This window comes from Simochromis diagramma, unplaced genomic scaffold (genome assembly GCF_900408965.1).
Source record: "Simochromis diagramma unplaced genomic scaffold, fSimDia1.1 OVJJ01000176.1, whole genome shotgun sequence".
Classification (NCBI taxonomy): domain Eukaryota; kingdom Metazoa; phylum Chordata; class Actinopteri; order Cichliformes; family Cichlidae; genus Simochromis; species Simochromis diagramma.
In genome coordinates this window covers 8043496-8056350 of record NW_024386892.1, presented here as the reverse complement: position 1 = coordinate 8056350, position 12855 = coordinate 8043496, and the positions used below count along the sequence as shown (strand labels likewise).

Genomic DNA, 12855 nt, shown 5'->3' with positions numbered 1-12855 from the left:
CTCCTGATATTCCTTTTTACAGCAGCGTCTGTCTTACTTAACTAAAAATGTTTGTGTCTGTATTTTTTTCTCTGATCTCTTTGCACCACTACACTTCACGCCATTTAAATTTCTCAATGTCAATGCGAGAAAACATCTTCTACAGAGAAGAGAAGAGGAAACAACATCGAATAAACCACAAAGATAATGATGACACTGTAGGCAAGAATATTGTTTCTGTACGGCAAGAGGAGATTTTAAGAACTATACAAGAACCCAACAAAGTGTCAGGGTAATAAAATAAAAGTCATGGTAACATTTCTGTTACTAATGGTTTCAAGACAAATTAAGTTATTCTTAAAACTAAGGAAAAGGTGAAAAATACAAGAAAATTGTCAGTTAATAAAAAGTCCGTCTCCAGAATATGACCAAGGAGAGAAAACGTTACAGGCTGGAATTAGTGAAACATCTGCCAAATCTCAATAAACTGAAACAACAGAAGAAATTTTTTCTATGTTTTCAATGAAAAACAGGACAGAATTAGAGGAATTAAACTTGAAGAAGACCAGTTCAACAAAGAAACACACTGAGAGAAACCTCATGTTTAGGCCTTTAATGGAAGACGAAGTCTAAGAATGAAGTTCAATACATCTTCAAAGAAACCAGATTCTTTGAAAGACCGAGGACAGCAAAGACATCCAGTCTAAACTGAATGTGAAAAGACAATTTTATCACCATTAATACAAAGCAGCAACAAACGGAAAGAAAGGGTTCAATGATCCCAGCAATGGATCTGCAAAACAATTAACTGCAGAGGAGCAAGAGTTTTTATTAGAGCCTCTAATAAAATATATTTTCCCAGATGATACTGTAAAAGAAATTTTGTCCAAAAAGTGAGTTTTATATGAAAGGCAAATCTACAGAAGATGAACAGCAGAAATCTGGTGAAAATGATAAATCATAGGAGAAATTCAGTCAAAGATAGTGACGAGGAACAAAGTGAAGAAGACACTGAAAGCAAAGCAAAAGTTACGCCGGTGTTATCTTAGCAATCACATGTAGCAGATGACAGGCCTGAAAAATATGTGAAAATGGAATCACTCAAAGAAAAAGTCATTGCAAACAAGTATGTAAGCTAAAACAGACGTGAAGAAGATAAAAGAGCCCTGAACGAAGATCAAAATGCTAATAAAGCTAACAGAAAGAAGCGTACACATCACAGGAGATGTGACATATAGTCGTGAGCCTTCAGTGACAGATAACACCAAGCTAACTGGTGACGCTACAGTTTATGTAAGCAGGAAGTCCCGCTTGCTAGACGCATGTCTCCTCAACAACTTCAAGCCATTACCAGAAAGAAGGGAGAAGCTCGAATGATTCACTCCATTACAGACAAATGGATTTGACACTGGAAATAGAAGAGAGAAAAGAAACTCTTCCTTCAGGAAATTTCCAGAGGTATCGAGGAAAAAAGAAACACTCTTGATATGAGAGCCAGTCATTGTTTTGATTCTTAAAAGACTTTGAACTCATAACTCCTCGTCTTCATCATATTAGCCATTTCATCTGGGCACAAACTGCTCGTCATGCTGTTTGCTTTCTTATCACTACAGTTAAATCACAAAAGGTTTCTACTGAATGCTGTTTCAGTTACTTCTAGTTCTGTATTTGTTGTGAATATTTCTTTATCAATAGTTTTGGACGGTGAGGTCAAATGTCCAGCTGTCATATGGAGTTGAAACTCAGTCATCCAGCTTTCTATGCAGTGTCACGTGGTTTTAGTCTTTAAATGGTCTCATGCTTCCCACATTGGTCTTTGTGAGGCGCTAATTGTCTTGTGATTTCATTTTCAAGTTCTTGTAAAGGAGAAGGAGTTGGTGCCAGAAATCAAAGAATCACTGGTAAAGCCAGCTGCTCCACAAAAAGGTACCCAGCCACTTCTTTAAACCTCTTTCTGTGTTTCTGTGGAGGGTTTATTAAGGCATTCAGAAAAGAATGCCACTCTTATGCAGATATAAATCTTTGACTGTGTCTTGAAACAAAATAGACAAAAACAAGGTGTTTAGAGAAAGAATGCAACGTGAACTTCTGGTTCTCTTTGTGTAGGATGATGTAGATTAGATAGAGCACTGTTGCTGAAATTCCTGTATACTTTTTACTTTAAGAGAGCAAACCACAAGCTGCTGTTAAAGATCAAGAAGCTGCCAAAAAGCCTGAAGTCACTGATAATGCCAAGTTGAAAAAGACAATTACTCCACCAGAAGAAAAGCCAGGTATTCAGACAGTGATTCCAGCTTTGAGAAATATTACATGCTTTGGTGATTATACATCAATTCTTTCTTTTTTATACTTAAAGTGGTCGCGACAAAGCCCGTTATGGCGGCTGAAGAACCAACTAAGATGATTGCAGAGGAGGAAAAACCACTAACAAAAAAGATATCACCTGGAACAGGTAGAGGACTGAGATGGAAATGTTCTCTTTGTTTAAGGTGTTTAGTCTGTTCCACTTTCTTTTTTTAAACTTCTTGTTTGATAACAGCAATTTTATTTATACTCCACTGTGTATGTGTACTGGTGTTGCTACGGGTCTTTCTTATGTTGGAGGATAGGACCGTTAGCCAAAGTAAAGCCTCTCTGTCTGTTGTTGCAGTGTTTGTGTCTGTTGGTGATTGAATTCAACATAAGCTACTGTGTCCTTGTACTCAGCCTAACTTCATTTCATTCTTTGTGTTTACTTACGGTGTTATTTCTTTTCTGTTGCTCTTCATCTAAATGATAGCACAGTGAACTTCTTTGCTCTGTATGTGAGTCACATCTGTGTTTGTGTCTCCTCCACATTAAGTTACAACTTTTTGAACTATGTTTTTATATTAGATGAATCCAAGGGGCCAGTCCAAGCACCAGGAGGAGTCAAGAAAGGTAGGAGTACACTCAGTATAGAGCTACTAGCATGTATGGAGTAAACATGTCTCAAAAGGGTTACAAATGGTGTGATCCACAAGCTTACACTTAAATGTATAAATGTGTACAATTATTTGTGTGTAACAAGCGTGTGCTTCAGTCCACACACGTACAAAACAATTTGAACACACATCAAAAACACAAATTCAAATACACAAGCCTGGATAAATGTAATGATCTGCATGCAGTTTATTAAGTTCAGCTTCATAAATTGGATACGTTTGTCTTTCATAAAGCTCCCACTCGTACAAAACCTTAAATAGGAGTGCACGAATCGCCTGATATGCACAGATCACGCCGCATGCCTCTGTGGGCTGCCAGCTTCACATGGATCCACAAACACAAGCGCCGTCAACATGCTGGTGTAAAACAGGGACATCCTCTATAGTCCTTTTTGTTCTTTTTTTTCAAATGAAGTGGTCATTGTTCTTCTAAATAAACAGAACAACTTGTCACCCCTCTGCTAGCAAACATAGATTACAGATAACACAGCGTAGCCTGTAAATATTAATAGTTTAAATAAGCTGCTGCTACATGCTGGACAATCTGCTGGGAAGACTCATTCAGTGCTCAGCTGCAGATGGGGGGACATCATGGTTGTACATCACTGTGGATCATTCTCTGGAGTGAGTATGTGCTAAATAATCTCTGTATATTTTGAATATTCATATAATCCAGGTAATAACACTTTCATGTTAATCCTACCATTCTCTAATAACAGTAGGCTAACATTAATGTTAGCTTAATGACTAATTCTTAACCTTTCAGGATGTAGCAGCAGCTTATTTAAGGGATATATTACCTTTTATAGGTTACTGCGTTGTGTCTGTAATTGGTGATGAGTTGTTCTGTTTATTTAGAAAAGAAACACCCACTTCAAGTAATACAGAGGAAACCCAGACGTCCCAGTTTTGCACTGGGACATCTGAACGATCTGTGAGAAGCTGGCAGCCTGAAATTTGTCTCAAAACCTCACGTGGGCATGCAACATGATCTTTGCGTATCAGGCGATTCATGCACTCAAATTTAAGGTTTGGTAAGTGCGCAAGTGAGAGGATATGTGTAGTTTTAGATGTTTGTGTGCACAGAGAGCTTTTGAAAGAGAAAATGATCCAATTTGTGAAGCAAAACGTAATCACCTGTGCGTAAATGATCAGTATTTATTCAGGTTTGGGTACAGGCATTTGTAAAATAGTTTGCGGTGTGGTCAAATTGCTTTGTATTTGTGGATTGAAGCATGCTCGCATGAGGTCTCAAAAGTTAGCATTTGTAGCCTGTTTTGAAACCTGTCTCCAAATGCACGTATATAACCATGCATGTATACCTCCTATATCTGTAACTTTTCAGTCATCAGTCCAACACTGTTTTTTTTTAATTAAGCTGATCACTAATTTGCAAATTTCCTATTAGCTCTACTAAATGCACCATTAAACTTTCTGTCCTTTGTTGGAGAAACTGGAAATGTCCCTGTCATCTTTTATGTCTCTTTTGTTTGTTGTTCTTAAATCATTCAAAGTTATCTTCCTAAAATCCCTGATTACATTTTTATCCCTTGTATATTAATATTTATTTATTTATACTCTTTTTCACGAGTTGCTATTTTCTTTGTTTGTACAAATTGTGATATGAGTTTAGTTTACTGACACTAAACTGTATTATACATACAGCCGATGTTTAACCAAGTAATATGAAACGTTTGATGCCTCAGAAACAGTTCTACACAAAAAAGGTCAAAAGGTCAAATTGGAAGAGGATGTGACGTTTGAGATGCCCACGTTGAGAAAGACAACCAGGGTCATGAGAGAGGTGGAAGAAGAACAAGAGATTATCATATTGAAGAAGATCCCATCAGTTCCACACAAAGAGCCTGAACAAGAGGAATTACCTCTGGTCACCAAGACCACAGTTGTTAATGTTGAGGAGATGGTACATAAAGAAGAAGCTGCTGAGATTATGTTTGTCACCACGAGATATGAGGAGGAGAAGAAGCTAAAAGAGAAAGCAGATGTGGTGAAAAAGCCAAAAGTTATTCAACCTAAAGAAGAAAAGGAACAGAAAGAGACTCCTAAAGATGCGTGGACCCGGCAGAAGCCTGGCCCAAAAGATGAGAAACCCAAAGATACCATTTCTCTGAAGAAAACTCCCAAGACACCTAAGGAGGAGGAAAGTGCCCCACCCAGTACAGCTCTAAAGAAAGTTAAAAAATTGCCTTTGGATGAAGTGGAACCAGAAGTAGTCAAACTGAAACCCTTCGAGAAGCCTCTTAAACCAGCAGAGGATCCAGAGAAAGACAAGAAGGAGAGGCCAGAGAAGGACACGTCACCTTTTCAGAAGGGGGAAAGGCTTCCCAGACAGGTGGAAACCACAGAACCTCCAAAGCAATCTGAGAAAGAACCTGTTGAAGTAAAAGAGCCACCAGCCAAGGTGCCAAAACCAGGAGACCAAAAGAAATCTCCAGAGAAGGAGCCTGAAGAGGACAAAAGGCCAAAAAAGGTGAAGAAGATTCCAACAGTGGAACCAGAGATAGAAACAGTCAAGTTGAAGCCCTTTGACAGGCTGGCCAAACAGGCTACAGAGCCTGAGAAGAAACCCGCAGAGGAGAAAGAAAGGAGGCCAACTGATGATCTGCCAAAACGTCACATAAGTCCAGCTGAGACCCCTGAAGAACGGAAACAACAGGCTAAACCAAAGAAACCTGAGATCCCAGAAGCTCCAGAGAAGAAGCCGGTGAAACCGGAGAAGGTAGATGTACCTCCCTTGGAAAAGACCATACTTCCTGTTCCAGCCCCCGCTGAGAAACCTGAAAAGGTTCTCGAGGAGAAAAAACCTCTGCAAGTGAAGAAAAAAGTGTTATCAAAGGAAAAAGAGGAAGTATCTCTAAAACCTGTAGAGCAGCTCAAGAAGGTAGAGCTCAAAAAGACTCCATCCCCGAAAGTTGAGAAACTTAAAGAAGCAGAGACAGTTGCAGCTGAGAGAAGGCCAAGTCTCGACAAACTCAAAAAGCTTCCTAAAACTGTTTCACCCAAAGAATCTATTGAGGATGTGATTCTAAAAAAAGTCCCAAAGAAGCCTTTGCAAGAGGAAGCCAAGGTTAAGGAACCGGTAAAGCCTGATGAAGGAAAGGTTCCCTTGGTAAAGGAAGTCTCTCCTGGAGCCGTGGAGATGAAGAAGGTTGCCACTCAGGCAGAGGAGGAAGTATTTGAAGAGGAGTTTGAAGCTGAGAATGAGGCTGTGCCAGAGGGAGAGGAGGCATGGGGCTGGGAGCTGGTTCCAGAGGAGAGTTACGAGCTAGAGGACTGGGAAGGTGAAGCAGAGGAAGGTGCTGTGAAGGTTCCAGGGGTGGCCAGGAGAGGTGAGATGGTGGCATCTTCGGTGACAACCAAAAAAGAAAAAACCCTGCCTCCCTGCCATCAATAATATCCACTCATCTTCGCTTCCATAACCTCATTTTCCCTCCATCGTATTTTAAGTGTGATGCGATTTCTTCATCTTTTCCTTAGACTTGTGTAATCATTCTGTGTCCGACTGCCGGTCACGTTTACCGCTTTGTTTCATTTTTGTTATGTCGTTTATGTTTCTGCTATTTGACCATTCTCCATTATGTATTGTCCCCACTCATTGCATTCGTCTTTGTTCTTCCATTTATTTTAATTTTAATGTATTGTCTTCCTCATCGTGTTTTTGTCGACCCCCATGTGAGTGTCAATACTTCATAAACTTACTATCAGAACCATTTCATAATCCCCAGTCCATTCACTACACTGGATTTCCTTACCCTGGCATGTTTAGCATGATATGTATGATTAGCCTGTGAGCATAAAATAATTGATATTCTTTCTGAACAGAGGGACAACCAACAGAGGAAGCAGGAAGAGGTAGAGGTAGAGGGCTGAAACGTAAGTTTTACCTTGATAAAACAATGATGTTCCAGCAAAACCAATGTTACCGTTTATCCAGAAAGGATTCACAGCGCTTCATTTGTTCACAATTTGTCACATGACAGCATTATTCAAAAATGGATTAAATTCATTGTTCACTTAAAAATCTGAACCCATACACTTTAATGACAAAGCCCAAATGTCCCAGCTTTACACTGGGACATCGAAACACTGCTGGCAGCCTGCAATTTGTCTCAAAACCTCACGTGGACATGCAACATGATCTGTGTGCATCAGGCTATTCAAGCACTCAAAGTTAAGGTTTGGTAAGTGAGCACGTGAGACCTTATGTGTAATTTTAGACATCTGTATGCACAGCAAGCTTTTTGAAAGAGAAATTGACTCAATTCGTGAAGCTAAACTTAATGAGTTGTGCATAAATAATCGGTATTTAGCCCTGCTAAATGCACTGTTACATTTTCAGTGTTTTCTTTGAGAAGAATGTCTTTATGCTTTTGTTTTGCCTTTGTCAAAATAAATTAAATTAATTTGTTACCTCAAAATTTGACACATAGTACCCAATAGTGACAAAGTAAAAAAGGTTGCTTTGAATTATTCCTATGTGATTCAGATTGAAAAACAAAAACATGTACATAAGTATTCAGAGCCTTTGCCATGGCACTCAGACTTGAGCTTAGGTGCATCCTGACCACCTCCCAGATGTTTCTTACCACTTCCAGAAGAACAACTGGGCCTGCATGATAGATGGTAGCACATGACAGCCCACCTGGAGTTTGCTAAAAGCCACCTGAAGTGCTGTCAGACCACGAGAAACAAAATTCTCTGGTCTGGTGAACCAGACTTTAAACTCTTTGGCCTGAATGCCAAGTGTCATGTCTAGAGGAAGCTAGGTATCCCTCATCACCTAGCCAATGCCATCACTACAGTAAAGCATGGTGGTGGTAGCATCATGCTGGGGGATGTTTTTCAGCAGCAGGAGCCTAGTCAGGAAAGACAGTACAGAGACATCCTTGATGACAGTTTGCTGCAGAGCGCTCCGGACCTCTGCAGCAAAGGTTCATGTTCCAACAGGACAACACACCTGGAGAGATCTGAAAATGGCTGTGAACCACCCAAGTAACCTGAAGAATGGGAGAAACTGCCCAAAAATCAGTGTACCAAGCTTGTAGCATCATACTCAAAAAACCTTGAGCCTGTATTTGCTGTTAAAGGTGCTTCAACAAAGTATTGAGCATTAATACTTTGATGTAAATTGTTTTTTAAGAAACTTGAGAAAAGTTTCTAGCTTTTGTCAGTTTGCCAGTTTTGTGGGTTATTCTGTGTCAAACCTTGAGGTGAAAAAAAATGAATCCATTTTGCTGTAACATCACAAAATGTGGGACAAGTAAAGCGCTGTGAATACTTTACTGATGCAGTATGCAGATACAGATATGATGACGTGAGCATGCCATTCTTTTTTCAAATGAAATGTGAATTGATGGTCTTCAATTTCTTTATTCAGCTAAGCAGACCCCATCTCCTGGAGAGGGCAGGGGTCGGGGGCTGAGGCCTGGTGGGAAAGGACCACCACCACCAGAGGAACCTTTTGCAGGGTTCAAGCTCAAAGCTGTCCCGCTGAAGTTTATCAAAAAACTTCAGAACATTGTTCTGCAGGAAGCCGAGTCTATCGGCTCATCTGCTGTCTTTGAATGTGAGGTCTCACCTTCCACTGCTGTTACTTCTTGGATGAAAGATGATAGCAATCTCCGTGAGAGCCCCAAGCACAAGTTCACTTCGGATGGCAAAGATCGCAAATTGAACATCATTGATGTCCAGCTGTCTGACACTGGGGAATATACGTGCGTGGCCAAGAACGCTGGCAAAGAGATATCTTGCACCGCCAAGCTTATCGTTGAAGGTATAATAATGTTTTGGCAGTCCTGAGATGCACAAAATGTAACCATTGGAATCCCCTCAAATAATGTGTGATGTCTCTGCTATTTTGTCATGTTAAAGAGCTACCTGTGAAATGGATCAAAGAACTGGGAGAGGAGACATCAGCAATCAAGGGTCAGCCTCTGTATATGACCTGCGAGCTGAACAAAGAGAGGGATGTGATATGGAAGAAGAATGGTGAGGTCCTCAAGAAAAAGGAGGGCAAGATTCAGATCAATATCATTGGTATGCAGCACGCGGTGACCATCCAGAACTCCACGGAGGAGGACGCCGGTGTTTTCTCGTGTGAAGTGGCTGGACAGGAAGACGTTAAGACTACAACAAATGTCAAAGTGATTGGTAAGCAGAATGAGACGTGCTGCACGCTCCTACATGTCTCAGTACACATTTTTATCAAATTTTGTGGCTTGTTTGTAGTTTGCCTAAACAAACATAAATATCATAACATTATTATGCATCTTTATATCCTATTGAAAAAGATTGCCGCAAAGTGTCATGCAGCTAAATGTGATTTATTTCCACAGCTTGGACATTAAATAGAGATCCTTGGAATTTTCAAACTGAGTATCACTTAAAATTTAAACCACGTTAAGACTGAGCTGATTTTGTCATGCAATGTTTTATTTGTGCAAATTCTGAAACATATGATTGTCATTGACTCTCAAAATTCAACAGAAATTGTCAAAGACTGGATAGTGAAACCACTGAGAGATCAGCATGTAAAACCAAAGGCTGCTGCAACATTTAAATGCGAGCTTTTCAAGGAAACTCCCAACTGGAAGTGGCTCAAAGGAGAGAATGAAGTCCAGCCATCTGACAAGATTGAGATCAAGAAGGAAGGAAAGGAGCTGACGCTCGTCATTAAGAACTGCCAGCCTGATGACGTAGCAGAATATGCGCTAGAGGTGGAAGGACGCATCTACACTGCCAAGCTAACACTTGGAGGTTCCTCCATTTACTTACTTATATCCATAGTAACTGTAATCATTTAAATCATTGCAATAGTTTTCTGTTGCTGATGCATGAGATTTAATATTGAGTACTAATTTCTAATAATGTGTTCACAGAGCGGGAGGCTGAGATCCTAAAGCCTTTGGTCAGCGTCGAGGTGGTTGAGAAGGAAGATGCCATGTTTGAGACTGAGATTTCTGAGGACGACATTCCTGGGGAATGGAAGCTCAAAGGAGAGGTTTTGACCAGATCCCCGGTAAGGCACAAAGGGCTTGTCTTATATTGCTGCACATGTTGTCTTTAATTTGTATGTTCACTCTTTATTCGTGAGTATATTGTAATGTTTTCACTAGACATGCGACATCCAAATGGAGGGTACAGTGCGTAGACTCAAGCTAAAAAACTGCCAGCTGGACCAGGCGGGAGAAGTGACCTACACGGCTCTGAACGCCATAACCAGCGCCATGCTTAATGTCAAAGGTAAGGGGAACTCCTGTCACCAAGAACTGCAAATTCTGTGTGCTGTAAAAGTGTCCTGTAAAAATAAAGGTGTGAGGTCTTAACCGAGGCGTCCTGTGAGAGTGGACCTTACACCTTTACTGAAAAGGATTGACAAGTCAACTTGATCATTTGTGCCACTATATACGGTTGGTGTGGGATCTTAGCTATTTTCACTGGTTGAATTGGTGTGCTGTATCTGTTGTTGTTGTAAAGTCTGTTCACTGGAAAATATAAAGTATAAATGTGTCAGATTTTGTCTCCCTCTAAAGTTTATTTGTATCTTTTGTGGTTAAATGTTCTATGTTAAATCTGTGGACGTGGACAGTTTATTAGTTAGCACATGTTAGTGAATGTGTTACGGGACTCAATTTGAAAGGGACTTGGTTTTAGCAACAGCAGTGGAGTTCTGCAACAAATCGTTGATTTTACCCGGCAAACATCTGCTGGAGTGCGGACTTTAAGAAGTGGACAGAAGACACCTCTTATTTGCCTTCTCTGGGAACTATGTTCAGAAGATGTTTTTTCTACCCCGTGGCAAAACTTGAATGTGAATATTTTGAATTCTTGTTACTAACAATATGGTGTTCCTTAATAATAACTTCAATATAGGAGGTCCTTCAACACCTTGTGAGAAAGAGGACTGATGTAGTTCAAGATGGGAAGAACACTGTGAGCTGGCAACAGCACCTTTGTTGTCTTACTGACCATTTTAAGCACTTTGGAGTGATCTTCAGTTTAGTCAATAGCAAGAAGTAACTTAGTGTTTTAATAGTCCCTGATACTACGTGCTTCCTGATTCGGGGTAATTATACAGCTAGAGGGACATTTAAAGAGATACAGAAGGTACAGCGACCTCAGGCTGTAGACTCCAGTCCTGTTGTTGTGTTCTGTTGTTGACATATTGTGCCTATGTCGCTTTTTATCTCAGAAGTCGAAATGGACTTTGTTGTCCCGCTGAAGGATGTTTCTGTGCCAGAAAAGAAACAAGCTAAGTTTGAATGCACCATCACAAAAGATGTTTTTAAAGTCATGTGGTATAAAGGGGCTGACATCATCACCCAAGACCAAAAATATGACATCATCGACGACGGAAAGAAGCACATGCTGATTATAAACTGCTGTGAGTTTGATGACGAGGACGAATACATGATTGAAGTTTTAGGCAAAACCTCAAAAGCTAGACTCACAGTGGAGGGTAAGTAATGGGCCACGTTTACTGGAAAAAAGGCCAGAACACGATTGTTTTCACTGCATTCATTGTCTTGGTTACCCCACCATCATGTGAGCTAACTCATATGACCGTGTTTTATTAATGCAATTGTAGGTATCAGGCTGAAATTTATCTCACCAATAAAGGATCAAACTGTAAAGGAAGGCAAAACAGCTCGCTTTGAGCTGGAGCTTTCTCACGAGAACATCCCCATCACCTGGTACAAGAACGACAACAAAATTCATCCGAGCAGAACTGTTGTCATTCATGTGGATGGAAAGAAGCACGCACTAGAAATGAGAGAAGTGACTCTAGATGATATCTGCCAAATTAAGGCTGAGGCCAAAGGAATTCTTTCCATGGCCAACCTGACAGTTATAGGTAATCCAAGAATAACGACCTGTCCTTTCTGTCCTCATTGTCAAGTGTGTCATCCTTCCCACAGCTTTGTGTACACTTTGTCCATTGTTGTGTCTGTCTCGGTCTACAAAAGTACTGTATCCTTGTCTCTGTGATATATCTACGAAATCATTTTTTGTGGTTTTCATTTGTGTTTCTCGTGTGTCTTCACTGTCGTGTTTTGTGCACTGTATATTTGTGGTGTATTGTGGAATTACCCCAAAATATTCCCATTCTAGAGGGAGATCCGTACTTCACAGTTAAGCTGCAGGACTACACTGCAGTGGAGAAAGATGAGGTGGTTCTAGATTGTGAGCTCAGCAAAGATGTCGATGTCATGTGGTACCACAATGAGGCCGAGATCAAAGCTTCTAAGACGGTGAACATTAAAGCTGAAGGCAAACGCAGAATCCTCATAATCAAGAGAGTTGGGGACAAAGACAAAGGACAGTACCTATGTGACTGTGGAACAGACAAGACGACAGCGACTCTTCACATTGAAGGTAAAGACCCAGAAATCTCTTGATTTTGATATTTGGTCATTTTGAGGCAGCTTCCTTCCCTTCTTGATACTCGTCTTCACTTGCACAGCCCGTGCATCGCGTCCTATCGCTCACTCTTTTTTGCATTTTTTTACTTGAAGCATTTCACTTTCCAATCAGCGTTTACTGTTTTTTTTCCGTCTCTCTCCATTAACAGCAGAAACTGGAAGACTAAAAACTAAAAGATTTAAAGTTTCCAAAAACGTGACTCCAGAAGCTAAACTGTATTCGAATCTATGTGTCAGTCCTGTGGTGTCGTTGTCATGTCGCTGACTTTTGGTTATGAGATTTCCTTTTCAAAACACATCACTTATTGTCTTTTGAAGCACTTTGTCACTTTAGTAATCACACAGTTTCAAACTGGATCAAATCATCACAACATTTTATTACCGGGACCACGAGGCACTGGTTTCTGTATGTGTGTCTGTCTGATGTTGACTTGTTTTTGTGTGTACATTGTGTGTACATGTTTGTATAT

The 12855-nt window shown here is 40.3% G+C and overlaps 1 protein-coding gene across 30 annotated transcripts in view; it reads left to right on the top strand.

Annotated features, from left to right (window-relative positions):
* ttn.2 (titin, tandem duplicate 2) overlaps window positions 1-12855 on the top strand; it is a 226054-nt gene that overhangs the window by 90218 nt on the left and 122981 nt on the right. For 24 of the 30 annotated variants that reach the window (XM_040034145.1, XM_040034143.1, XM_040034160.1 and 21 more), the window contains 14 exons: window positions 1834-1905; window positions 2145-2252; window positions 2336-2431; window positions 2854-2898; window positions 4649-6292; window positions 6786-6836; window positions 8341-8736; window positions 8835-9113; window positions 9450-9719; window positions 9842-9981; window positions 10079-10205; window positions 11155-11421; window positions 11551-11817; window positions 12075-12338. In XM_040034145.1, coding sequence (XP_039890079.1) covers window positions 1834-1905; window positions 2145-2252; window positions 2336-2431; window positions 2854-2898; window positions 4649-6292; window positions 6786-6836; window positions 8341-8736; window positions 8835-9113; window positions 9450-9719; window positions 9842-9981; window positions 10079-10205; window positions 11155-11421; window positions 11551-11817; window positions 12075-12338 — 4026 coding nt within the window. The remainder of the gene's footprint in view (window positions 1-1833; window positions 1906-2144; window positions 2253-2335; window positions 2432-2853; window positions 2899-4648; window positions 6293-6785; window positions 6837-8340; window positions 8737-8834; window positions 9114-9449; window positions 9720-9841; window positions 9982-10078; window positions 10206-11154; window positions 11422-11550; window positions 11818-12074; window positions 12339-12855) is intronic. The other 6 variants (XM_040034157.1, XM_040034155.1, XM_040034162.1 and 3 more) reach the window with 4 other exon arrangements.